The sequence below is a fragment of the Pseudophryne corroboree genome, chromosome 1 (genome assembly GCF_028390025.1).
Source record: "Pseudophryne corroboree isolate aPseCor3 chromosome 1, aPseCor3.hap2, whole genome shotgun sequence".
Taxonomy (NCBI): Eukaryota; Metazoa; Chordata; class Amphibia; order Anura; family Myobatrachidae; genus Pseudophryne; species Pseudophryne corroboree.
Window position 1 is genome coordinate 407,848,705 of NC_086444.1, and position 26,219 is coordinate 407,874,923.

General features: G+C 43.7%; 1 protein-coding gene across 2 annotated transcripts in view; it reads left to right on the plus strand.

Annotated features, from left to right (window-relative positions):
- Positions 1 to 17,208, plus strand: part of SSH1 (slingshot protein phosphatase 1) — a 215,078-nt gene extending 197,870 nt beyond the window's left edge. For both annotated transcript variants that reach the window (XM_063913267.1, XM_063913269.1), the window contains 5 exons: positions 1,885 to 1,931; positions 2,812 to 2,958; positions 4,972 to 5,172; positions 7,004 to 7,547; positions 13,297 to 17,208. In XM_063913267.1, coding sequence (XP_063769337.1) covers positions 1,885 to 1,931; positions 2,812 to 2,958; positions 4,972 to 5,172; positions 7,004 to 7,547; positions 13,297 to 14,436 — 2,079 coding nt within the window. In that variant the 3' untranslated portion in view covers positions 14,437 to 17,208. The remainder of the gene's footprint in view (positions 1 to 1,884; positions 1,932 to 2,811; positions 2,959 to 4,971; positions 5,173 to 7,003; positions 7,548 to 13,296) is intronic.
- Positions 17,209 to 26,219: the final 9,011 nt, after the last annotated feature.

Below are 26,219 nucleotides of genomic sequence, written 5' to 3' on the forward strand. Positions count from 1 at the left end.
ACAGGACGTCTTCTGCCGCCGATTTCCCGGACCTCTTCTGTCTTCTGGCTCTGTAAGGGGGCCGGCGGCGCGGCTCTGGGACCCATCCATGGCTGGGCCTGTGATCGTCCCTCTGGAGCTAATGTCCAGTAGCCTAAGAAGCCCAATCCACTCTACACGCAGGTGAGTTCGCTTCTTCTCCCCTTAGTCCCTCGGTGCAGTGAGCCTGTTGCCAGCAGGTCTCACTGAAAATAAAAAACCTACTTTAAACTTTTACACTAAGCAGCTCAGGAGAGCCCCTTAGCCTGCACCCGTCTCGTTCGGGCACAAAAATCTAACTGAGGCTTGGAGGAGGGTCATGGGGGGAGGAGCCAGTGCACACCAGGTAGTCCTAAAGCTTTTTACTTTTGTGCCCAGTCTCCTGCAGAGCCGCTATTCCCCATGGTCCTTTCGGAGTCCCCAGCATCCACTAGGACGTTAGAGAAATTATGTTTCCAGGACGGCTAGAGTCAGGAGAACTGACTCGCTGTTTATCCTGTATGCACCCAGCAAACTGGGTGCTCCTGCTTCTAAGCAGACTATTGCTCGCTGGATTTGTAGCACAATTCAGCTGGCGCATTCTGCGGCTGGACTACCGCAGCCAAAATCTGTAAAAGCCCATTCCACAAGGAAGGTGGGCTCATCTTGGGCAGCTGCCCGAGGGGTCTCGGCTTTCCAAATTTGCCGAGCTGCAACTTGGTCAGGGGCAAACACGTTTGCTAAATTCTACAAAATTGATACCCTGGCTGAGGAGGACCTGGAGTTCTCTCATTCGGTGCTGCAAAGTCATCCGCACTCTCCCGCCCGTTTGGGAGCTTTGGTATAATCCCCATGGTCCTTACGGAGTTCCCAGCATCCACTAGGACGTCAGAGAAAATAAGATTTTACTCACCGGTAAATCAATTTCTCGTAGTCCGTAGTGGATGCTGGGCGCCCATCCCAAATGCGGATTGTCTGCAATACTTGTATATAGTTATTGCCTAACTAAAGGGTTATTGTTGAGCCATCTGTTGAGAGGCTCAGTTATATTCATACTGTTAACTGGGTATAGTATCACGAGTTATACGGTGTGATTGGTGTGGCTGGTATGAGTCTTACCCGGGATTCAAAATCCTTCCTTATTATGTCAGCTCATCCGGGCACAGTGTCCTAACTGAGGCTTGGAGGAGGGTCATAGTGGGAGGAGCCAGTGCACACCAGGTGACCTAAAGCTTTCTTTAGTTGTGCCCAGTCTCCTGCGGAGCCGCTATTCCCCATGGTCCTTACGGAGTTCCCAGAATCCACTACGGACTACGAGAAATAGATTTACCGGTGAGTAAAATCTTATTATTCTATTTTTCCCCCAGGAATATAACCTGTAAAGCAGGAAGCAGTAGTGATGAGACTTATAAACATCTCAGATGCCGGAGTGGGGTAGTGAAAATTCCCCCCTCCAGCGATCCCTGTCACCGGCTGATGCGCTGTGTCTCTCCTACCGGACAGCCTCAGTGGGCATGCGCGAGATCTCAGAAACCTCGCAAGATCTCCTTTGCAGCCCGGCAGCAGCCAATACAGTGGCTGTGAATGGGAGAACAACACCGGCAGCTGTCAAAAATAATAGCTGCAGGTGTCAGACAGTCAGTGCCACTGACCGTTCATACATGGGCTGGGAAATCGGCGTGCAATCTTGTAGCAAATTTGGGTGAAATATGTTTAAAAATATAGAATAACATTTTTTTCATCAACCTTTTGATTGATGACCTTTTGAACTTGTCGACCTAATGCTATTGACCTTTTTAATGTCTGTCTTCTGTATCACAGCCAAATAGAGGATTCTCATAGGCTGGGCTGCATTGATTTTACGGATTTGTGCTATGTATATTTCAGGGCTCTGAATGGAATGCTTCAAATCTGGAGGAGCTGCACAATGCAGGGTAAGTAGAAAGTGAACATTGTAACATTGTTTTGACATAAAACTATGGATTGTGTGTTCTCTGTAACGTCAAAAGAGTAATTGCATTTGTAGCCTAGACTGCATTTATTAAATGAGAAAAGCAGCTATGATATCAAGGGGCTTATTTAAAAATGCAATGCAAAATGTAATTGGCAGCCATCGATTGTATCACACAATCAATAGCAAAACCTGTCTGGGAATACTGAGTCAGACTTCAAAAATGAACTTGGCTGCTGTGGGTTTGTGAGTTACAGTACATGCTGAACTTAAACCATATTATCTCTGCATAATATAAAATAAAGTCTCCAGTAGGCGTCTTGTCTGTTCGGGCTAATCTTGAGAACAACTGGACAGATTTTGATGTAGTTTGCACACTGCTATAGAGCATTTGTCGAGGAAGGTTTAGGTGATTGAAACATTAATCTGTGACAAAAGAGAGCCGAGCAGCAAGGTTCTTAGTGAAGCAAGTCTAAGAAGAAAAAACTGCTGTCTGAGCACTGTCTTGGCTTATGCTGCCTAAATCGTTAGATATATCACAACAATGGGCTTTATTTTATACTTTATAGAGATTTATACATATTATCTGGTTTCTCCAGAAATATGATGTAACCCCTAGCCTATTGCCATACTTCAAAATTGCTCCCGTGCGAAGCCGTGGCAGGTCGCTAGTTAAATAATATATCACGTGTTTAAAGATAATGATAACATACCCAATGATAAACCATGTTACTCTGTACAGTTGCCCTGTTTAGCAAAGGGTTCACAGAATGTGTATAAGTTTCTTTTTTATAAGTATTTATAAGTTTCTTTTTATTAATAGTGATATTCATAACCTATTAACAGTGATATTGTCTTTTCAGAATTGGCTACATACTGAATGTGACCAGGGAAATAGATAACTTTTTCCCCGGCCTTTTTGCCTATCATAATATCCGTGTATATGATGAGGACTCCACTGATCTGCTCTCCCACTGGAACGAGGCCTATAACTTCATTAACAAAGCAAAGTTAGTGTTGATGATGGTTTCTGTAGTGATATCACATGTAATACCACTTTCACACTGCCAATGCCGGATCCCACCCGGGAATTGGAAACTGGTCCTCCCCGGGTGGGATCCGGCATTGGACCCTGACAGGCAGCTTTCTGACCCGGCAATTTGCCGGGCTGGTTGTTATAGCAACGGGGGCGGAGGCGTCACTGGGAAATGAGCTCATATCCGCGCCGCCTCTCCCCTATGTAGTGAACGGGTCCCGGATCACATCGACCCGGGAACCCGTTCACGCTGCCACTGACCCGGTATTCAACCTGGGAATAACACTGCTTTATTCCCGGATTGAATTACCATGTCAGAGGATCCGGGATTTCGACCATGGCCTTTTCACACCGCAGGCCGACCAGGCAATATCTGTGCTGTGTGAAAGGGGTATAATAGAACTGTACTGACACATCCCCTACTAAATACAATGTACATTGTATTAGTTTCTACATTAAAGATATGCCAAGATATGTCCTTTGTATACACATTTACATCTTCTCTGTAGCTTTCAACTATTTCCTTCACTATGATTATATACCCTTTCTAAGGGGGCAATTCAATTCCTGGCAATGGGTACAAGTTGCCGGCATTCTGACTGTTTTCTCAGCAACTCACGGCCGACACATTTTCCCTTCACCGCCATAGTAGTGTGCAGAAATCTGCAGTGTTACTGTGCCATAATTCTTACCAATGTGAGCTCTTGAATTGAATCGCCCCCTTTGCATGGTATCTGCCTATGGGAAAATTGAGAAGACGAAGAATCCATTTGCAATTATTTCCCTTTCTTATTTGTCCTATATCCATAAACTCACAATAACATCCATAAACTTTGGAAATGTGGAATTTAGTTGTACATGTGAAGAACATGTTTTGCAGTTGTGCTGTATTGTGCCTACATGGAATAGGTACACTAAGCAACTGGCATTCGTTTGCATGCCTCATATAAAATAACCCAATGCCATCTGTGCCTAATGTCATAACTCATATACTGCTTATACAGGTTCTTCTGGTTTTAAGCCCCATTCTTCCCTCCCCATTACCATCACCTTAGCCATTATTATGATCATAGAAAGCTGGCTGCCCCCATCCAAACTCCTCCACACTAACTGCCTGTAAAGTGAAACCTAGCACAGTCCAGAATACCTACCTCTTCCTGTGCCATCTAATGCCTGTAACTCAGAGCCATAACTAGACATTTTGGTGCCCTGTGCCAGAAAGAGAATTGGTGACCTCCCCCCCCCCCCCCAAAAAAAAAAAAAAAAATGGGGACAGTGTGGCTTTATGGGGAAGGGACTTGGTCATAGAATAGTACCAATTTACATTACACTGCACAGTAGTGCCCCTTATACATGTCTACCCATCTACCACAGAAGAGCTCCTTATACACATTATTGCAGGTAGAGCCCCTACACCTCATTCCTTCTCATCATTTCTTTCCCCCATGGGGCGAAGGGATAGGGGGAGAGAGAGGTGTGTGTGTGTGTGTGTGTGTGTGTGTGTGTGTGTGTGTGTGTGTGTGTGTGTGAGGGGGGGGGGGGGGTTTAGTGTGTATGTCCTTGTCCCGATCCCTCCCCTAACCACGATCTATCTCGCATAACTGCTAAATTCTCCTTCATAGCAGTGCTAGCCACCTCCTGTACCTGGAAGAAAAATAGGGGGCGGACCACTTCAGGAATGACATGCTGACCTCTCAGTGCTGCGAGCTGTCATATAGCTGTTTTACACACGGCCATCCGGGGTAAGTGCAGATGGTAGACTGCACTACCCTAGTTACAGCCCTGATTTAACTTTCCAAAACCACATTGATGTCCCCATCCCAAACTTGTGTGTATATTTCGCTGTCTACCACCTGTGACTTTCTATATAGAAAGTAAACTGTCTATGAAGTTGATGATCTGGACACATCTCTACTTATTGATGTTTTGCTGATGGAACCTTGCCGTAGGATTGTTGCTTTATAACCTTTTATGGTTGTGTCCACAGAAAAAATAATTCCAAGTGTCTGGTGCACTGCAAAATGGGAGTCAGTCGGTCGGCTTCTACAGTCATTGCTTATGCCATGAAAGAATATGGCTGGTCCATGGAGAAAGCATACAATTACGTGAAACAGAAGCGCAGTGTAGCGAGACCAAATGCGGGTTTCAAGCGCCAACTCTCAGAATATGAAGGAATCCTTGATGCCAGGTGAATTAACTTAATTTAGCATTTCTGCTACCAAAACTTGTTACCAAAACTTTCTTTAAACCGAATTGTCGTTGCAGGAAAAATTAGTGAGAATGATGCAAACAAACAAAAACATTCTATTCTAAATGACAAAAAAAGTGTCTACCCCTTAATGGAGACCTTTGCAATTTTGGCACCTCTTATTTCAGTTTTTCTCAAACTCCATCACCTTGAACCGTAACAGGGCATGTTTTCAAGGTATCCTCAGTAGGAATTAATACCACCTGTAGATCTAGTGTGCTTGTCAAGTAATACCCCTGTGCGCCAGCTAGATGATCTGTAAACCATGCACTGTTAGGGTTCTTTGAGGGCTGGGGGTCATTCCGAGTTGATCGCTAGTTGATCTCTATAGTAAGGGCCATGGGGGTCATTCCGAGTTGATCGCTAGCTGCCATTGTTCGCAGTGGTCAGGCTAAAAATCGGCATTTCTGCGCATGCGTATGCTCCGCAATGCGCACGCGCGACGTACGGGTACAAAGCCCGTTGTGATTGTGCATAGGTTCTAGCAAAGTTTTCAGTCGCACTGGCGGTCGCAAGAAGATTGACAGGAAGGGGACGTTTCTGGGTGTCAACTGACCATTTTCAGGGAGTGTTTGCAAAATGCAGGCGTGTCTGAAAAAATGCAGGTGTGGCTGGGCTTTCGCTGGGCGGGTGTATGACGTCAAATTCGGACACGAATAGGCTCATTAACTGCACAAACTGTTTTTGCAGAGCTGCACATGCGTTCGCACTTCTGCTGAGCTAAAATACACTCCCTAGTGGGCGGCGGCGTAGCATTTGCACGGCTGCTAAAACTAGCTAGCGAGCGATCAACTCGGAATGACTCCCTATGTCTGTTTCATAGGGAGTGTGTCTAGTGGATAACACTCTGCAATCTTTGTCACTTAACAGTCAGACATGTCATCCAGACAGGGGTGAAATGCTACAGACTAATGGAAGCCGCAAAAAGTCAGCACAATACCACCCACATATGGAATATAAAATAAATGTATAACTGGTCGGTTAAAAGATTAATAGATTGTGTTTAGGAAATAGTGCCAGAAGAAAATATGCTTCTACCCAGAGCAAAAGTATTATCTTCCATTATTTTAAGTATTGTAGTTGAATGAAAGTGCTAAGCCATTGGTTGCTAGGGGCTACAGAACATCATACACCTTTTGTGCTTTTTTACCATGCCGCTAAATATGCTCCTTCAGTGGTGAATGATCCTTTTATAATAAAATCTTAACTTGTTTTCTGAAAAATGGCGCACATTAGAGATCATTCAAAAATTACAATTGCCCATTTTGTAATGTCACACTTCTAATTTTGGTAAATTATAGAGAAGTACGTGAAATTGTGGGAATCGATGGAAAAAAGCAGTATTTTTGGACAAAAAAATTAAGTCTTAGGGGGTATTTATCAAAGCATGGGGAGTGATAAAGTGGAGCAAGATAAAGCACTAACCAATCAGCTTCTAACTCTTTATTTTTTTACAGGCTGTGTTTCAAAACAGACAGGAGCTGATTGGTTAGTGGTTTATCTCGATCTTCATGCTTTGATAAATGCCCCCCTTAATGTGGTGGTAAGATGCACTTTGAAAAGACATTTCACTTTGTCCACCATGTATGTTTTCAGGTGTCTACAAACCTCAAAGCTGTTTACAGATTACTTTTTTGATAGATTCCGCTTCTGGACAATAAGTATTATTGTGAGTCTGCAATTTTTACAGTTAATGACCCTTGTTATGTTTACTTCTTCTAATTGAACATTTTTTAAAGTGACAATTTAAATGACTAACTTTGTATTTTAGTAAACAACGACACAACAAACTGTGGAGGCAGCATGTGGAGTGTGGAATGCCGCAAACAGAGTTAGATGCCCCGTTTAAGCCACATAATTTGGAATCAGAGATTACATACACGTTAAATGAAGAAGAGGTGGACGATCAAGTCTTGCAGGAAAGCCAATGTTTTGGGCATCTTGCAGAGCCTCATGAATTAATTGAGCCACCAAATGTGGTGCTTCAAGTGGAAGACCTGGAGAGAGATGCCCTACTGGGAGAAACCCCATTCCCAGAGCCATATTGCACAATAAAAGCCAAAGAGAAAACCTGCAGCTACAAGGAATCCTTACTGATGGGAAAAGATTCTGATTTCAGGATGCAGGAAGTGAGAAAGAAGTTGGATTTTGTAGAAAGTGTAAACCCAAAGAACCTTGAAGATGACCTAACCTCAGCTGAAAGTGAGCGGAGGAAGCTGGCTGCACCCATGGAGTATAATAGAGAGGATCAGCGTGCCAGCAAGGAATTCTTGAACAGCAGCAGCAGTAAAAGAAGCTGCCCTATAGACAATGAGGTAGGAGGTTCATAATATGGAAGATCAGTGAGCTAATAATAACTTTTACAGCATAAGAGAAAGTCAGCATACAGTAGCTGGGCTTTTCACAGCCTGAATATTTGCATTTGTAACACTGCTGTTTCTCTTTACAAAGAAACAATTTGTATATTTGTAATGAGAACAAGTTGAATAAGTCACACTGGGGTGATTGAATTAGGCACAATGCTGGGCTGTGATTTGCACATGCACGCCTGTATATTGCGATAACCCAGCATCACTCACTTTTATGTGACCATCTATGCGGTACGAGGCAAAATCGTCAGTGTTGTGGCCATTGCACAGAACTGAATAACCTCCATGGACTGATATTTTGCAACACATTAGAGTTATAGCTGCATTTTATAGTTGTACTGTATATTGTCACTGGTAGCATATAAACTCCCAACATTCGCTAAGCTCCACATGTTCATGTTTTATCTTTATGGTTGTCCTAGATCTTTCTCATGACTTTTATAATATTAGCTAGATTTTTAACATGTCCAGCTTCAAATAGGTTATTATCTACTGTCATATATTAAAACGAACAATGATGATCTGCAATTTCCCACCATCATTCCTGTTTATATACAAAAGTGTGTTCAGCTGAGCATTCCGTAAATAAATTGAAAAAAATCCAAAAATGATCTAACAAGCGTTTACATAATGTGCCCCTAGTTAGCATTATGCCACACGATGCCCCTGTTATCATTATGCCACACGATGCCACCTGTTAGCATTATGCCACACGGTGCCCCCTGTTAGCATTATGCCACACGGTGCCCCCTGTTATCATTATGCCACACGATGCCCCCTGTTAGCATTATGCCACACGGTGCCCCCTGTTAGCATTATGCCACACTGTGCCCCCTGTTAGCATTATGCCACACGGGGCACCCTGTTCGCATTATGCCACACGGGGCACCCTGTTATCATTATGTCACACGATGCCCCATGTTAGCATTATGCCACACTGTGCCCCCTGTTAGCATTATGCCACACGGTGCCCCCTGTTAGCATTATGCCACACGGTGCCCCCTGTTAGCATTCTGCCACACAGTGCCCCCCAGTTCATATTATGGCATAGTGCTACTTTCCTCGCTCAGAATATATTTAGGAGCTTTGGTGAGCTCCTCCACTTCATGCATGATGTAACTGCACCCAAATTACTGCAAAGCAGTGGGCAGGTGGCAAGGGACAGTGTACACCATATTGAATACACTAGTCTCCTGACAAGTAGTTTGTAAACTGTTATTTTCTGTATACAGTACAGTGTATGGTTTCCAGCAATGGGATGCGTGGTATCCTGCCTGCGGTCAGGATACCGACGCCAGAATCCCGACAGCCGACAATGCCGCCAGTCAGAATCCCGGCACAGTAGGGCTATTCCTACTCATGGGTGTCCACGACATCCCAGTCCGCCGGTAAAGCATACTGAATCCCCAGCAATAGATAAATTGGACATGCTTGACATATGGTAAGGATTACCTGTATTAGGCACATAGCTGATATAGATTGCATTTCCTGCACATATTTTTTAAGCCCATACTATGGTTCTGTACTGTGTGTAGGAAACAGGAGCACTTTTGAGATATGCATAATATCAATTCTAAAATCGGGATTGGGATTTATGCATTTTCTCTATATAGGTATATAATTTGTACAAAATTCAACCAGAAAAGTGCTGAGAATTATTAACATTTATTTAATATTGTAAAAACTCTCACAATGCTCAATCAGTGAATAAAGGCAATACTTCAGGAACCATTAATATACAGTTTATTGTGTGACTATGGGGTATATGCAATTCACGGCGAATCGCGGCAAATTATCGCCGTTTTTTAATTCGACACAATTCGACAGGTGAATTCCGGCAGGTGGCTGCCGGAATTCACCATATTCAATGAAAAACGGATTCGACATTCACGCGGGCGAAAAACGGCCGATTTGCCAGATTTTGCCGCGATTTTAAAAAACGGGAAAACATGGCGTGGGGTCCCCCCTCCAAAGCATAACCAGCCTCTGGCTCTTCGAGCTGGTCCTGGTTCTAAAAATGCGGGGAAAAATTTGACAGAGGATCCCCCGTATTTTTTAAACCAGCACCGGGCTCTGCGCCTGGTGCTGGTGCAAAAAATACGGGGGACAAAAAGAGTAGGGGTCCCCCGTATTTTTCACACCAGCATCGGGCTCCACTAGCTGGACAGATAATGCCACAGCCGGGGGTCACTTTTATACAGGGCCCTGCGGCCGTGGCATTAAATATCCAACTAGTCACCCCTGGCCGGGGTACCCTGGGGGAGTGGGGACCCCTTCAATCAAGCGGTCCCCCCCCCCCCCCAGCCACCCAAGGGCCAGGGGTGAAGCCCGAGGCTGTCCCCCCCCATCCAATGGCTGCGGATGGGAGGCTGATAGCCTTGAGAAAAATGACAAGAATATTGTTTTTTCCAGTAGTACTACAAGTCCCAGCAAGCCTCCCCCGCAAGCTGGTACTTGGAGAACCACAAGTACCAGCATGCGGGAGAAAAACGGGCCCGCTGGTACCTGTAGTACTACTGGAAAAAAAATACCCAAATAAAAACAGGACACACACACAGTGACTTGTACAACTTTATTACATACTGCCGACACACACATACTTACCTATGTTGACACAAAGCAGTCGGTCCTCTTCTCCAAGTAGAATCCACGGATACCTGAAAATAAAAGATAATTATACTCCCCTTCCAGCGTCCAGAGATACATCCACGTCCAGAAAATAATCCAGGTACTTGGCAAAAAAACAAAACGCAATGACCCGATCCTGCGGACTGAAAGGGGTCCCATATTCACACATGAGACCCCTTTCCCCGAATGTGCCGGGACACCACGTGATTCCTGTCACTGAGGTCCCTTCAGCCAATCAGGAAGCGCTACTACGTGGCGCTCACCTGATTGGCTGTGCGCTGTCTGTGCTGTGACAGCGCATCGCAAAGCCTCTCCATTATATTCAATGGTGGGAACTTTGCCGTCAGCGGGGGGGTTACCCGCGGTCAGCCGCTGACCGGCGGGTGACCCCACCGCTAGCCGCAAAGTTCCCACCATTGAAAGTAATGGAGAGGCTTTGCGATGCGCTGTCAGCTCAGACGCGCACAGAGCCAATCAGCAGAGTGCAAGGACGTTGCACTCGCTGATTGGCTGAAGAGACCTTTCTGTGACAGCTGTCACATAGAGGTCTCTGCATTCGGGGAAAGGGGTCTCATGTGTGAATATGGGACCCCTTTCAGTCCGCTGGCACGGGTATTTGCGTTTAGTTTTTTTGCCAAGTACCTGGATTATTTTCTGGACGTGGATGTATCTCTGGACGCTGGAAGGTGAGTATAATTATCTTTTATTTTCAGGTATCCGTGGATTCTACTTGGAGAAGAGGACCGACTGCTTCGTGTCAACATAGGTAAGTATGTGTGTGTCGGCAGTATGTAATAAAATTGTACAAGTCACGGTGTGTGTGTCCTGTTTCTATTTGGGTATTTTTTCCCCAGTAGTACTACAGGTACCAGCGGGCCCGTTTTTCTCCCGCATGCTGATACTTGTGGTTCTCCAAGTACCAGCTTGCGGGGGAGGCTTGCTGGGACTTGTAGTACTACTGGAAAAAACAATATTCTTGTCATTTTTCTCAAGGCTATCAGCCTCCCATCCGCAGCCATTGGATGGGGGGGGGACAGCCTCGGGCTTCACCCCTGGCCCTTGGGTGGCTGGGGGGGGGGGACCCCTTGATTGAAGGGGTCCCCACTCCCCCAGGGTACCCCGGCCAGGGGTGACTAGTTCGGTATTTAATGCCACGGCCGCAGGGCACTGTATAAAAGTGACCCCCGGCTGTGGCATTATCTGTCCAGCTAGTGGAGCCCGATGCTGGTGTGAAAAATACGGGGGACCCCTACTCGTTTTGTCCCCCGTATTTTTTGCACCAGCACCAGGCGCAGAGCCCGGTGCTGGTTTTAAAAATACGGGGGATCCTCTGTCAAATTTTTCCCCGCATTTTTAGAACCAGAACCAGCTCGAAGAGCCCGAGGCTGGTTATGCTTTAGAGGGGGGACCCCACGCCATTTTCCCCCGGGATTTTACCATTCCATCTATAAAAAAAAATAAAAAAATATTATTTTTAAAAATATATAAATAATACTTGTGCCTCCAAAAAAGACAAACCAAGTACCTAATCCCTTCTAATATAAATAGATCTGATATTACCAAGAAAAAAAACACACAAAAAAAACATGTTTTAAATTTTTTTTATTGGTTTCACCCTCCAAAGTGTGGCGGATTGAAAATGACGAATTTCCTGTCTAAAAGCACTGTTGTCGAATTTCCAAACTTGAATTGAATACACTTTGGTCGAATTGCAGCACTTGTATCATTGCAGAAAAGTCGAATTTGCAAAAAGTCGAATTTCAAAAAGTCGAATTTTGAAAGCCCGTTTTTTTGACGGAAAGTACTGAATTGCATTGACAAATTTTTTTTTTTGGCGAAAATGTCCCGAAATTCGACAATTTCGGGAATTCGACCGCAATTGCATATACCCCTATGTGTCATGACTAGGAATTATTATCATACTGTAGGTCACGCTGTAATGTCATCGGTTTGGTTAATACTGGTAACTTTCATGAGATCTTCCTATACAGCCATAAAGTCACACAAATTCTATCCTTAATTGGTGCCTGCTGCCATGAATAACCCTCAAGCAGTGAGTAACATACAGTATATTATCGCTGTGTCTTATCCTCTCATTGTGGGGAACACTGAATCGTTGTTATACAGCTTACTCTGACATTTAGATACCACCCTAATTAGATATTCATATTGTCACAGTGTGACACTTGGCATTATTGAGTTCTCCTTTTCTCTGTTATTATCTCATCGGGGAGTCTAGGATATCCACAATATGTGACTTTGGATCATTACAATTTGATTATCTTCTTTATCACCAATGATCTACTGATATGTATGTCTCCGTTACAGAGACAATACAATCAAATCTACTGCTTCATCTCCTGAAATATTGGGAAAATAACGACACACTTCTTCATTTGTATACATCTCAAGGATGCACAGGGAATTCCTCAATTATTATTCACTACTATATTTCATACACAGCTATATACTGTCTATTTCCTGTCTCTTAATATTTGCTTTATTTATGAGTGTTCTTTTGACATTTTAAATTAATACCTAATAAAAGTTTATATTTTATATAAACAGAGAATTTAGCACATATCCATGAGTGCAGATTACTACAGGATCTAAGAGGTATTGAATAATTCCTACTGAACCTAAGAAGTGATGTAACTAAATTGTTTTGCTGACATATGGTGCACAGCATTACCACCTTTATTTCTTCGTTCTTACTTCTCCTTTTGCTCCTAGCACCTCTTCTCGCTTAAGAGTTTTATATATATATATATACTCCGATCCGGAACGTTTAAGCATTACATCATTGCAGAGGCCCCAACTTTTCCTAGGGTTCCTCTAACTTGCAGGCTATTACATTTACCCATATAGCGTAAGAAACTATTCCCTATTTTCTGGATCTACTGTTGTTTCTACATTTGGATGAAAAAATCGATTGTTAACATCTTTTTGACTAAAAGAAATAGCGCCCAAGGCTAAAGTGTCTTGTTTTTTTGTATGATGACCCTTATCACTTTCAATTATGTAGCCCTAAATCATGGTTCTCAAACTACTGTGCTTGATTTTGTAGGAAGATGCAGTGTTTGGAATCCTGAGCAAAGTCAAGCCAACTTACCCATCATGTAGAGACTGCATGTACCCTGCAACTGCCATGTCTTCTGATGCACAGGGGGAGTGGCAGCAGCAAGATTCTACTGACCTATCAGATGCTCCCACAGTATGCAGTCAACCAGCACTATTACAGCACATGACTTCAGCAGTATTGGAAAGAATGCATGGACACCAGTTGTGTAAAGAAACACATTTGCAGACTGGTTCAAAATCGTTTCGTACAACACCTTCAAAGGCTGCTGATAAGAATTTCAGTGACTCTGTAAAGTTGCAGGATGAGATTGGTCAAGCAGAGTCCTGTGAAGACTCTGTTTCTAAAAAAGAATCCAGACAGTCTAAAGACCTAAAATATTTATTTTTCAGCAGTGATTTAGAAAAGCCTGCTATGCATAGTTACTTGATGCAACACCAAGAGTCCATAATTCAGCTCCAGAAAGCTGGCTTGGTCAGAAAGCATACCAAAGAATTGGAACGATTTAAGAGCAAAGGCTCTTCTGTCCTCAAAGAAGATACCTTAGACAAGACTGAGTCAGATATTTCTAAAGATGTAGGAACAGAGCAAGTTTCAGTACAGCTTGGTGTAGATCAAAAGGATATCATAGAAAAAGTAGATGTGCCGGAAATATCAGATGGCGTGTTTCAGAAGACATCTACTCCATGCTACTGCAAAATGGATCTGATAAGTAGCTGTACAAAAGACTTCCTGAAGACCATTTGCTACACACCAACATCCTCTTCCATGAGTTCCAATCTCACTCGCAGTTCAAGCAGTGACAGCATCCATAGCGTTCGTGGCAAGCCTGGACTTGTCAAACAGAGGACTCAGGAAATTGAAACGCGGATGCGTCTAGCAGGTCTCACTCTGTCTTCCCCTCTCAAGAGATCTCACTCTCTAGCCAAATTGGGAAGTCTAAATTTTTCCAGTGATGATTTATCATCTGACCCTAACAACTTTCAAAGATCTGAATGCAAGAGCCCTAAATTAAGTGAGAGTCCTCTCTGCACAGGAACCCCATCATCATCCTCAGGGGCAACAGAAACCCAATCGGGTCACTTGGAATCTACAAATTCATCGATGACTGAGACAGAGACAAGATGACTTTTTTGTTTATTAGAGGTTTCTTTCCCCTTTAGCCACTGTTTATTTTATTGTATGTTTAAACTAAATGTGATGTGCATGTTTGTATGAGACTAATATTATGTTGCTTTTATGCCCGTGGCAAATTTACTTGACTAAGAAATAGTGAATATTATTCAGAACTCCTAAGTGTTTTTTGTTAATTTTGTATTATGGATTTTTTTTATTGTTATTGATTTGTATTTAATCTCAGGTGGGAAAACTCAAAGATGATATATATGTGTAAAGATATGGTACACTTCACATTTATTGAACCCTACCTCCATTTACTTAGTGTGTAATAAACAATGACACTCCAGTATATTGTATTGTAAGCTTAACATGAACATGTCTTCAGGTCCTACACTGGCTTTTTATGTATTTATTATATAGCCCCCTGTTCACTTTGTGAAGAGCATAATTTGTTCCTCTAAGAGAAGAGAGCCTTTACTAGACCATTCTATGAAATATGCTATGCTCTCATGTGCCAGCTTTTACTGAGTCAACGCATAGAGGAATCAGCATTGCATATTCTGACAGCACAAAATCTGCTATTGAGTCAAGCTATTAACTTGAGCTCACTTTATTATGTGCTCTTTCCTTTGAAAATAGGATCAAAAATGAGTTGTGTGTTTTTATCAACTACATAGCGCAAGAAGGCTTGATGTAAGCGAATATAAAAAAAAAGATCAGTGTTGAATCTGGTGACAAGTTTTTGTTAAAGAGCCACATAGCTATACTCCGAAGCCACACCTAAATGTTCTATTTAACATTCAAGGGTAATAATTCTTCCTGGTGCTTTCTTTAGATATTTTCCTATTAGACACATTAACTGTGTGTTTGACTTGATCTGTTCTACAAGAATGCCTTGAATAATTGTCTCTCTAACAATCAAGACTTGACTATAGCCTCAACTGCTGTTTTTGTTTTTTAACTCCTTATTTTATCACAGTGGATATACAGATAGCAATGCTACACATTAGTATATGGAAGTATTGCATACTTTCACTCTGACAACTGTGGGCAGAGAGAAGAGCTGATATGTACAGTTTGATATAGTATACCTAGCCCCCCATTTATCAAGTATCGGTGAGTGATAAATAGCACGGTGATAAAGTACAAGCCAATCAGCTACTAACTTCCATGTCACAGACCGTGTTTGAAAAATGACAGGAGCTGATTGGTTGGTACTTTGGGGCAGATGTATTAGTCTGGAGAAGTGATAAAGCAGTGATAAGTGGGAGGTGATAATGCACCAGCCAATCAGTATGGGTTTGAAAAATGACAGATAGGAGCTGATTGGCTGGTGCGTTATCACCTTGCACTTATCACTGCTTTATCACTTTATCCCTTCTCCAGGCTTAATACATCTGCCCATTTATCACTGTGCTATTTATCACTCTCCAAGGCTTGATAAATATGGGCCATAGTGTTTAGACCAACATAATAATAACTTAATAAAAATGGAATAATACGGAGCCCTTCTTCCCTTCTTCGTATACTTTTATACACCCTCCAGTTGGCTTAGCTTAAAAGTCGCCCTCTTCTAATGTAATTGTGATAATGCTTTGACAGCTTCCCCATTCCAGCAGCTGAATAATTTTGATTTCTTTGCATTGCTGGTAATGTGTAGGCAGTATTGGAATGGTGGAAGAGTAGCCTGTGTTTTAGAAGCGGGCATTTTATGATTTGTAATGTTTCAAACTTATTACAATATTTATTTTTCCCTGTGGGAGAACGTCCTCCTGTAGTCGAGGTAATGATTACAGTAATGATTGGGAAGAGAAAAAATGGAGGCTCTTAGTGTATAGAACCGGACAAAGCATTACAGTGACACGGTGATGTAGCCCCTTATTGAATTCTAAATTCCATACTTTTTTTTTTTTTGCAATATGCCAAAGCATAGTAGTGCAATTATCTGTTAATATAGATTTTTTGTTTATATTAGAATCGTGTCAAAATGCACTTTCCAGTGTTAGTTTGTCAAACAGCATATTAATGTTACATTTTAGGCGTAGGTTTTGCCTTCTGCAATGGTGGAGCAACTAATTTACACTGCTGCAAACTGCTTTTTATACAAACAGAAGGCCATGTATGTTGTACTGTACACACAATGCTGTTCACTGCAAGCTGAAGACAGTCACAGCTTCAGAAGAGTTTTATGTTTGAGCAGTGCAGTCTTTCATGGTTTCACTTTGAATGCCAAGATCCTTCATCTTGATCTTGCGTCATGGGTTGCAGTGTTTTTTTTTTTTTAGTATTAATAACAATTTGGTAATTTTTTTACTGCCAAAGCCATTGCTGCATAGATGCACCTTTTAGAGGGCACCACTTGTACAGTATTACCATGTGGCAAGAAAGGATTACACCTAATAGAGCCTTACGTCTTGCTGTTGGCCACAATGATATACTGACTCCAGCAACTTAAGTGGGTGTCCCTCATGCCCTATTGTGAAAAGACTGCCACTCTGTTTCTACAGAACCCAAACTGCTGACTCCATTATCTTCCCAAAAGAATTATATTTATTTTGTTACTTTTTATACTACTACATTACATCATTACATACAGTATGTAAGGGTTTGCGTCATATATATTTCTGCATCCATATGTATCAGAAGTATGATGCACTTAAATCATTGGATAGTATGTGTGTGTTTATATTTCATATGTTCCAGAAAGACAATACATATTTTTGTGCAGTAAAATACACTTTGTTGGATTATTTTGACAGCGATTAAAGACTTGAAGATTAATATGTTGTTGTCTTTATTTTTGAGTACATTATTTCCCTCTTAACAATGTAGATGATTCAGTCAATTTAACGGCTGTCGCTATCCCGGCTGTCAGGATACCGACACCAGAATCCCGACACCCGGTGAAATGCCGGCGGTCTGAATCTACACTTACGTGGTGGGCCATACCACCACCAAAGGGGGAATATAACCCTGTGGCGACCTAAGCGTAGCGAGCCTCTGAGGGGACATGCGGCTACATACTGATCCCCTATATACGCGCTTCTATGCACCTCTATGGGGTGCCAGGTAAAATGTGCAATGTTAGTGGCAGTGAGGTGACTTCATTCTGCCCTTTCATAAATAAACCCCTGTGACACCAACTGTCAAACATGGAGGATGTGGTGTGCAATGTGCAAACATGGAGGATGTGCAATGGTGGCTTACTGTAATTATAGGATGTGCACAGTCCAACATCATGACTGCACATTATCAACAATTGAATTGAATGCTTCTATAAAAGATTTAAAAAAATCTATCCCAGGTTACTATTTTTCTCCGACTTCAATAAAGAAGTCTTTTATCACTGTAGCTACTACCAGTTTCCAACAATCACGTCTCAGCCAAAGAGATCTCTTCCTGTAGCCAATGTACGGTATACAATTTTCTCAGCTAAGTCTGCATAGCATTTTCCTGGACCCAGAGTTGGCGACTTGCACAGAGTGACTGGCACCCTAAAGCAAAAGGGCTACAGTATTTTGGGCGTTTTGCAATACCCTCTTGTCCAGGCCTAGTTCGTCAAAGCTTAATCCTACAGCAAGATAGTGTCCTAAAACACATCTTCAATCTACTGTATGTCGGAACTGCTTTGGAGGAAAAGAAAAGGAGATGTACTAAGCCGTGTAGAGAGATAAAGTATCAACCAATCACCTGCTAACTGCCGTGTATCAGGCTGTGTTTGAAAAATGACAGGAGCTGATTGGTTGGTACTTTGGGCCTTATTCAGGTTTCTTAGCAAACGAAAAAGTTAGCAATTGGGCAACACCATGCTGCACTGCAAGTTGGGCAGATGTAACATGTGCAGAGAGAGTTAGGTTTCGGTGGGGTGTGTTCAACCTGAAATCTAAATTGCAGTATATATAACCCACCCAAATCTAAATCTCTCTGCACATATTACAGATGACCCACCTGCAGTGCAACATGGTTTTGCCCACTTGTTAACTGTTTTAGTTTGCTAACAACTCTGAATAATCCCCTTTATTTCTCTCCACTTTATCACAATCCAAGGCTTAGTACATCTGCCCCCAAGACTATAGACTTCAAATTGTGTATTGGCCTGGAAAGTCTCCAGATTTAAACTAGAGATGAGCGCCTGAAATTTTTCGGGTTTTGTGTTTTGGTTTTGGGTTCGGTTCCGCGGCCGTGTTTTGGGTTCGAACGCGTTTTGGCAAAACCTCACCGAATTTTTTTTGTCGGATTCGGGTGTGTTTTGGATTCGGGTGTTTTTTTCAAAAAACACTAAAAAACAGCTTAAATCATAGAATTTGGGGGTCATTTTGATCCCAAAGTATTATTAACCTCAAAAACCATAATTTACACTCATTTTCAGTCTATTCTGAATACCTCACACCTCACAATATTATTTTTAGTCCTAAAATTTGCACCGAGGTCGCTGTGTGAGTAAGATAAGCGACCCTAGTGGCCGACACAAACACCGGGCCCATCTAGGAGTGGCACTGCAGTGTCACGCAGGATGGCCCTTCCAAAAAACCCTCCCCAAACAGCACATGACGCAAAGAAAAAAAGAGGCGCAATGAGGTAGCTGTGTGAGTAAGATTAGCGACCCTAGTGGCCGACACAAACACCGGGCCCATCTAGGAGTGGCACTGCAGTGTCACGCAGGATGTCCCTTCCAAAAAACCCTCCCCAAACAGCACATGACGCAAAGAAAAAAAGAGGCGCAATGAGGTAGCTGACTGTGTGAGTAAGATTAGCGACCCTAGTGGCCGACACAAACACCGGGCCCATTTAGGAGTGGCACTGCAGTGTCACGCAGGATGTCCCTTCCAAAAAACCCTCCCCAATCAGCACATGATGCAAAGAAAAAGAAAAGAAAAAAGAGGTGCAAGATGGAATTGTCCTTGGGCCCTCCCACCCACCCTTATGTTGTATAAACAGGACATGCACACTTTAACCAACCCATCATTTCAGTGACAGGGTCTGCCACACGACTGTGACTGATATGACGGGTTGGTTTGGACCCCCCCCAAAAAAGAAGCAATTAATCTCTCCTTGCACAAACTGGCTCTACAGAGGCAAGATGTCCACCTCATCTTCACCCTCCGATATATCACCGTGTACATCCCCCTCCTCACAGATTATCAATTCGTCCCCACTGGAATCCACCATCTCAGCTCCCTGTGTACTTTGTGGAGGCAATTGCTGCTGGTCAATGTCTCCGCGGAGGAATTGATTATAATTAATTTTAATGAACATCATCTTCTCCACATTTTCTGGATGTAACCTCGTACGCCGATTGCTGACAAGGTGAGCGGCGGCACTAAACACTCTTTCGGAGTACACACTTGTGGGAGGGCAACTTAGGTAGAATAAAGCCAGTTTGTGCAAGGGCCTCCAAATTGCCTCTTTTTCCTGCCAGTATAAGTACGGACTGTGTGACGTGCCTACTTGGATGCGGTCACTCATATAATCCTCCACCATTCTATCAATGTTGAGAGAATCATATGCAGTGACAGTAGACGACATGTCCGTAATCGTTGTCAGGTCCTTCAGTCCGGACCAGATGTCAGCATCAGCAGTCGCTCCAGACTGCCCTGCATCACCGCCAGCGGGTGGGCTCGGAATTCTGAGCCTTTTCCTCGCACCCCCAGTTGCGGGAGAATGTGAAGGAGGAGATGTTGACAGGTCGCGTTCCGCTTGACTTGACAATTTTGTCACCAGCAGGTCTTTCAACCCCAGCAGACTTGTGTCTGCCGGAAAGAGAGATCCAAGGTAGGCTTTAAATCTAGGATCGAGCACGGTGGCCAAAATGTAGTGCTCTGATTTCAACAGATTGACCACCCGTGAATCCTTGTTAAGCGAATTAAGGGCTCCATCCACAAGTCCCACATGCCTAGCGGAATCGCTCCGTGTTAGCTCCTCCTTCAATGTCTCCAGCTTCTTCTGCAAAAGCCTGATGAGGGGAATGACCTGACTCAGGCTGGCAGTGTCTGAACTGACTTCACGTGTGGCAAGTTCAAAGGGCATCAGAACCTTGCACAACGTTGAAATCATTCTCCACTGCGCTTGAGACAGGTGCATTCCACCTACTATATCGTGCTCAATTGTATAGGCTTGAATGGCCTTTTGCTGCTCCTCCAACCTCTGAAGCATATAGAGGGTTGAATTCCACCTCGTTACCACTTCTTGCTTCAGATGATGGCAGGGCAGGTTCAGTAGTTTTTGGTGGTGCTCCAGTCTTCTGTACGTGGTGCCTGTACGCCGAAAGTGTCCCGCAATTCTTCTGGCCACCGACAGCATCTCTTGCACGCCCCTGTCGTTTTTTAAAAAATTCTGCACCACCAAATTCAAGGTATGTGCAAAACATGGGACGTGCTGGAATTTGCCCATATTTAATGCACACACAATATTGCTGGCGTTGTCCGATGCCACAAATCCACAGGAGAGTCCAATTGGGGTAAGCCATTCCGCGATGATCTTCCTCAGTTGCCGTAAGAGGTTTTCAGCTGTGTGCGTATTCTGGAAACCGGTGATACAAAGCGTAGCCTGCCTAGGAAAGAGTTGGCGTTTGCGAGATGCTGCTACTGGTGCCGCCGCTGCTGTTCTTGCGGCGGGAGTCCATACATCTACCCAGTGGGCTGTCACAGTCATATAGTCCTGACCCTGCCCTGCTCCACTTGTCCACATGTCCGTGGTTAAGTGGACATTGGGTACAGCTGCATTTTTTAGGACACTGGTGACTCTTTTTCTGAGGTCTGTGTACATTTTCGGTATCGCCTGCCTAGAGAAATGGAACCTAGATGGTATTTGGTACCGGGGACACAGTACCTCCAACAAGTCTCTAGTTGGCTCTGCAGTAATGATGGATACCGGAACCACGTTTCTCACCACCCAGGATGCCAAGGCCTCAGTTATCCGCTTTGCAGTAGGATGACTGCTGTGATATTTCATCTTCCTCGCAAAGGACTGTTGAACAGTCAATTGCTTACTGGAAGTAGTACAAGTGGGCTTACGACTTCCCCTCTGGGATGACCATCGACTCCCAGCGGCAACAACAGCAGCGCCAGCAGCAGTAGGCGTTACACGCAAGGATGCATCGGAGGAATCCCAGGCAGGAGAGGACTCGTCAGAATTGCCAGTGACATGGCCTGCAGGACTATTGGCATTCCTGGGGAAGGAGGAAATTGACACTGAGGGAGTTGGTGGGGTGGTTTGCGTGAGCTTGGTTACAAGAGGAAGGGATTTACTGGTCAGTGGACTGCTTCCGCTGTCACCCAAAGTTTTTGAACTTGTCACTGACTTATTATGAATGCGCTGCAGGTGACGTATAAGGGAGGATGTTCCGAGGTGGTTAACGTCCTTACCCCTACTTATTACAGCTTGACAAAGGGAACACACGGCTTGACACCTGTTGTCCGCATTTCTGGTGAAATACCTCCACACCGAAGAGCTGATTTTTTTGGTATTTTCACCTGGCATGTCAACGGCCATATTCCTCCCACGGACAACAGGTGTCTCCCCGGGTGCCTGACTTAAACAAACCACCTCACCATCAGAATCCTCCTGGTCAATTTCCTCCCCAGCGCCAGCAACACCCATATCCTCCTCATCCTGGTATACTTCAACACTGACATCTTCAATCTGACTATCAGGAACTGGACTGCGGGTGCTCCTTCCAGCACTTGCAGGGGGCGTGCAAATGGTGGAAGGCGCATGCTCTTCACGTCCAGTGTTGGGAAGGTCAGGCATCGCAACCGACACAATTGGACTCTCCTTGTGGATTTGGGATTTCGAAGAATGCACAGTTCTTTGCTGTGCTGCTTTTGCCAGCTTGAGTCTTTTCATTTTTCTAGCGAGAGGCTGAGTGCTTCCATCCTCATGTGAAGCTGAACCACTAGCCATGAACATAGGCCAGGGCCTCAGCCGTTCCTTGCCACTCCGAGTCGTAAATGGCATATTGGCAAGTTTACGCTTCTCCTCCGACAATTTTATTTTAGGTTTTGGAGTCCTTTTTTTTCTGATATTTGGTGTTTTGGATTTGACATGCTCTGTACTATGACATTGGGCATCGGCCTTGGCAGACGACGTTGCTGGCATTTCATCGTCTCGGCCATGACTAGTGGCAGCAGCTTCAGCACGAGGTGGAAGTGGATCTTGATCTTTCCCTAATTTTGGAACCTCAACATTTTTGTTCTCCATATTTTAATAGGCACAACTAAAAGGCACCTCAGGTAAACAATGGAGATGGATGGATACTAGTATACAATTATGGACGGACTGCCGAGTGCCGACACAGAGGTAGCTACAGCCGTGAACTACCGTACTGTGTCTGCTGCTAATATAGACTGGTTGATAAAGAGATGTCGTAGTATGTATGTATGAAGAAGAAAAAAAAACCACGGTTAGGTGGTATACAATTATGGACGGACTGCCGAGTGCCGACACAGAGGTAGCCACAGCCGTGAACTACCGCACTGTACTGTGTCTGCTGCTAATATATAGACTGGTTGATAAAGAGATAGTATACTCGTAACTAGTATGTATGTATAAAGAAAGAAAAAAAAACCACGGTTAGGTGGTATATACAATTATGGACGGGCTGCCGAGTGCCGACACAGAGGTAGCCACAGCCGTGAACTACCGCACTGTACTGTGTCTGCTGCTAATATATAGACTGGTTGATAAAGAGATAGTATACTCGTAACTAGTATGTATGTATAAAGAAAGAAAAAAAAACCACGGTTAGGTGGTATATACAATTATGGACGGGCTGCCGAGTGCCGACACAGAGGTAGCCACAGCCGTGAACTACCGCACTGTACTGTGTCTGCTGCTAATATATAGACTGGTTGATAAAGAGATAGTATACTCGTAACTAGTATGTATGTATAAAGAAAGAAAAAAAAAACACGGTTAGGTGGTATATACAATTATGGACGGGCTGCCGAGTGCCGACACAGAGGTAGCCACAGCCGTGAACTACCGCACTGTACTGTGTCTGCTGCTAATATAGACTGGTTGATAAAGAGATAGTATACTCGTAACTAGTATGTATGTATAAAGAAAGAAAAAAAAACCACGGTTAGGTGGTATATACAATTATGGACGGGCTGCCGAGTGCCGACACAGAGGTAGCCACAGCCGTGAACTACCGCACTGTACTGTGTCTGCTGCTAATATATAGACTGGTTGATAAAGAGATAGTATACTCGTAACTAGTATGTATGTATAAAGAAAGAAAAAAAAACCACGGTTAGGTGGTATATACAATTATGGACGGGCTGCCGAGTGCCGACACAGAGGTAGCCACAGCCGTGAACTACCGTACTGTACTGTGTCTGCTGCTAATATAGACTGGTTGATAAAGAGATGTCGTAGTAGTATGTAAGTATAAAGAAGAAGAAAAAACCACGGTTAGGTGGTATATACAATTATGGACGGGCTGCCGAGTGCCGACACAGAGGTAGCCACAGCCGTGAACTACCGCACTGTACTGTGTCTGCTGCTAATATATAGACTGGTTGATAAAGAGATAGTATACTCGTAACTAGTATGTATGTATAAAGAAAGAAAAAAAAACCACGGTTAGGTGGTATATACAATTATGGACGGGCTGCCGAGTGCCGACACAGAGGTAGCCACAGCCGTGAACTACCGCACTGTACTGTGTCTGCTGCTAATATAGACTGGTTGATAAAGAGATAGTATACTCGTAACTAGTATGTATGTATAAAGAAAGAAAAAAAAACCACGGTTAGGTGGTATATACAATTATGGACGGGCTGCCGAGTGCCGACACAGAGGTAGCCACAGCCGTGAACTACCGCACTGTACTGTGTCTGCTGCTAATATATAGACTGGTTGATAAAGAGATAGTATACTCGTAACTAGTATGTATGTATAAAGAAAGAAAAAAAAACCACGGTTAGGTGGTATATACAATTATGGACGGGCTGCCGAGTGCCGACACAGGTAGCCACAGCCGTGAACTACCGCACTGTACTGTGTCTGCTGCTAATATATAGACTGGTTGATAAAGAGATAGTATACTCGTAACTAGTATGTATGTATAAAGAAAGAAAAAAAAACCACGGTTAGGTGGTATATACAATTATGGACGGGCTGCCGAGTGCCGACACAGAGGTAGCCACAGCCGTGAACTACCGCACTGTACTGTGTCTGCTGCTAATATATAGACTGGTTGATAAAGAGATAGTATACTCGTAACTAGTATGTATGTATAAAGAAAGAAAAAAAAACCACGGTTAGGTGGTATATACAATTATGGACGGGCTGCCGAGTGCCGACACAGAGGTAGCCACAGCCGTGAACTACCGCACTGTACTGTGTCTGCTGCTAATATAGACTGGTTGATAAAGAGATAGTATACTCGTAACTAGTATGTATGTATAAAGAAAGAAAAAAAAACCACGGTTAGGTGGTATATACAATTATGGACGGGCTGCCGAGTGCCGACACAGAGGTAGCCACAGCCGTGAACTACCGCACTGTACTGTGTCTGCTGCTAATATATAGACTGGTTGATAAAGAGATAGTATACTCGTAACTAGTATGTATGTATAAAGAAAGAAAAAAAAACCACGGTTAGGTGGTATATACAATTATGGACGGGCTGCCGAGTGCCGACACAGAGGTAGCCACAGCCGTGAACTACCGCACTGTACTGTGTCTGCTGCTAATATATAGACTGGTTGATAAAGAGATAGTATACTCGTAACTAGTATGTATGTATAAAGAAAGAAAAAAAAACCACGGTTAGGTGGTATATACAATTATGGACGGGCTGCCGAGTGCCGACACAGAGGTAGCCACAGCCGTGAACTACCGCACTATACTGTGTCTGCTGCTAATATAGACTGGTTGATAAAGAGATAGTATACTCGTAACTAGTATGTATGTATAAAGAAAGAAAAAAAAACCACGGTTAGGTGGTATATACAATTATGGACGGGCTGCCGAGTGCCGACACAGAGGTAGCCACAGCCGTGAACTACCACACTGTACTGTGTCTGCTGCTAATATAGACTGGTTGATAAAGAGATAGTATACTACTAATATTATATATACTGGTGGTCAGGTCACTGGTCACTAGTCACACTGGCAGTGGCACTCCTGCAGCAAAAGTGTGCACTGTTTAATTTTAATATAATATTATGTACTCCTGGCTCCTGCTATAACCTATAACTGGCACTGCAGTGCTCCCCAGTCTCCCCCACAATTATAAGCTGTGTGAGCTGAGCACAGTCAGATATATATATACATTGATGCAGCACACTGGGCTGAGCAGTGCACACAGATATGGTATGTGACTGAGTCACTGTGTGTATCGTTTTTTTCAGGCAGAGAACGGATATATTAAATAAAACAAACAACTGCATTGTCTGGTGGTCACTGTGGTCGTCAGTCACTAAACTCTGCACTCTCTTCTACAGTATCACAGCCTCAGGTCAATCTCTCTCTCTCTCTCTCAACCCTAATCTAAATGGAGAGGACGCCAGCCACGTCCTCTCCCTATCAATCTCAATGCACGTGTGAAAATGGCGGCGACGCGCGGCTCCTTATATAGAATCCGAGTCTCTCGATAGAATCCGAGCCTCGCGAGAATCCGACAGCGTCATGATGACGTTCGGGCGCGCTCGGGTTAACCGAGCAAGGCGGGAAGATCCGAGTCTGCTCGGACCCGTGAAAAAAACATGAAGTTCGTGCGGGTTCGGATTCAGAGAAACCGAACCCGCTCATCTCTAATTTAAACCCCAACAACCTGGTTTGGA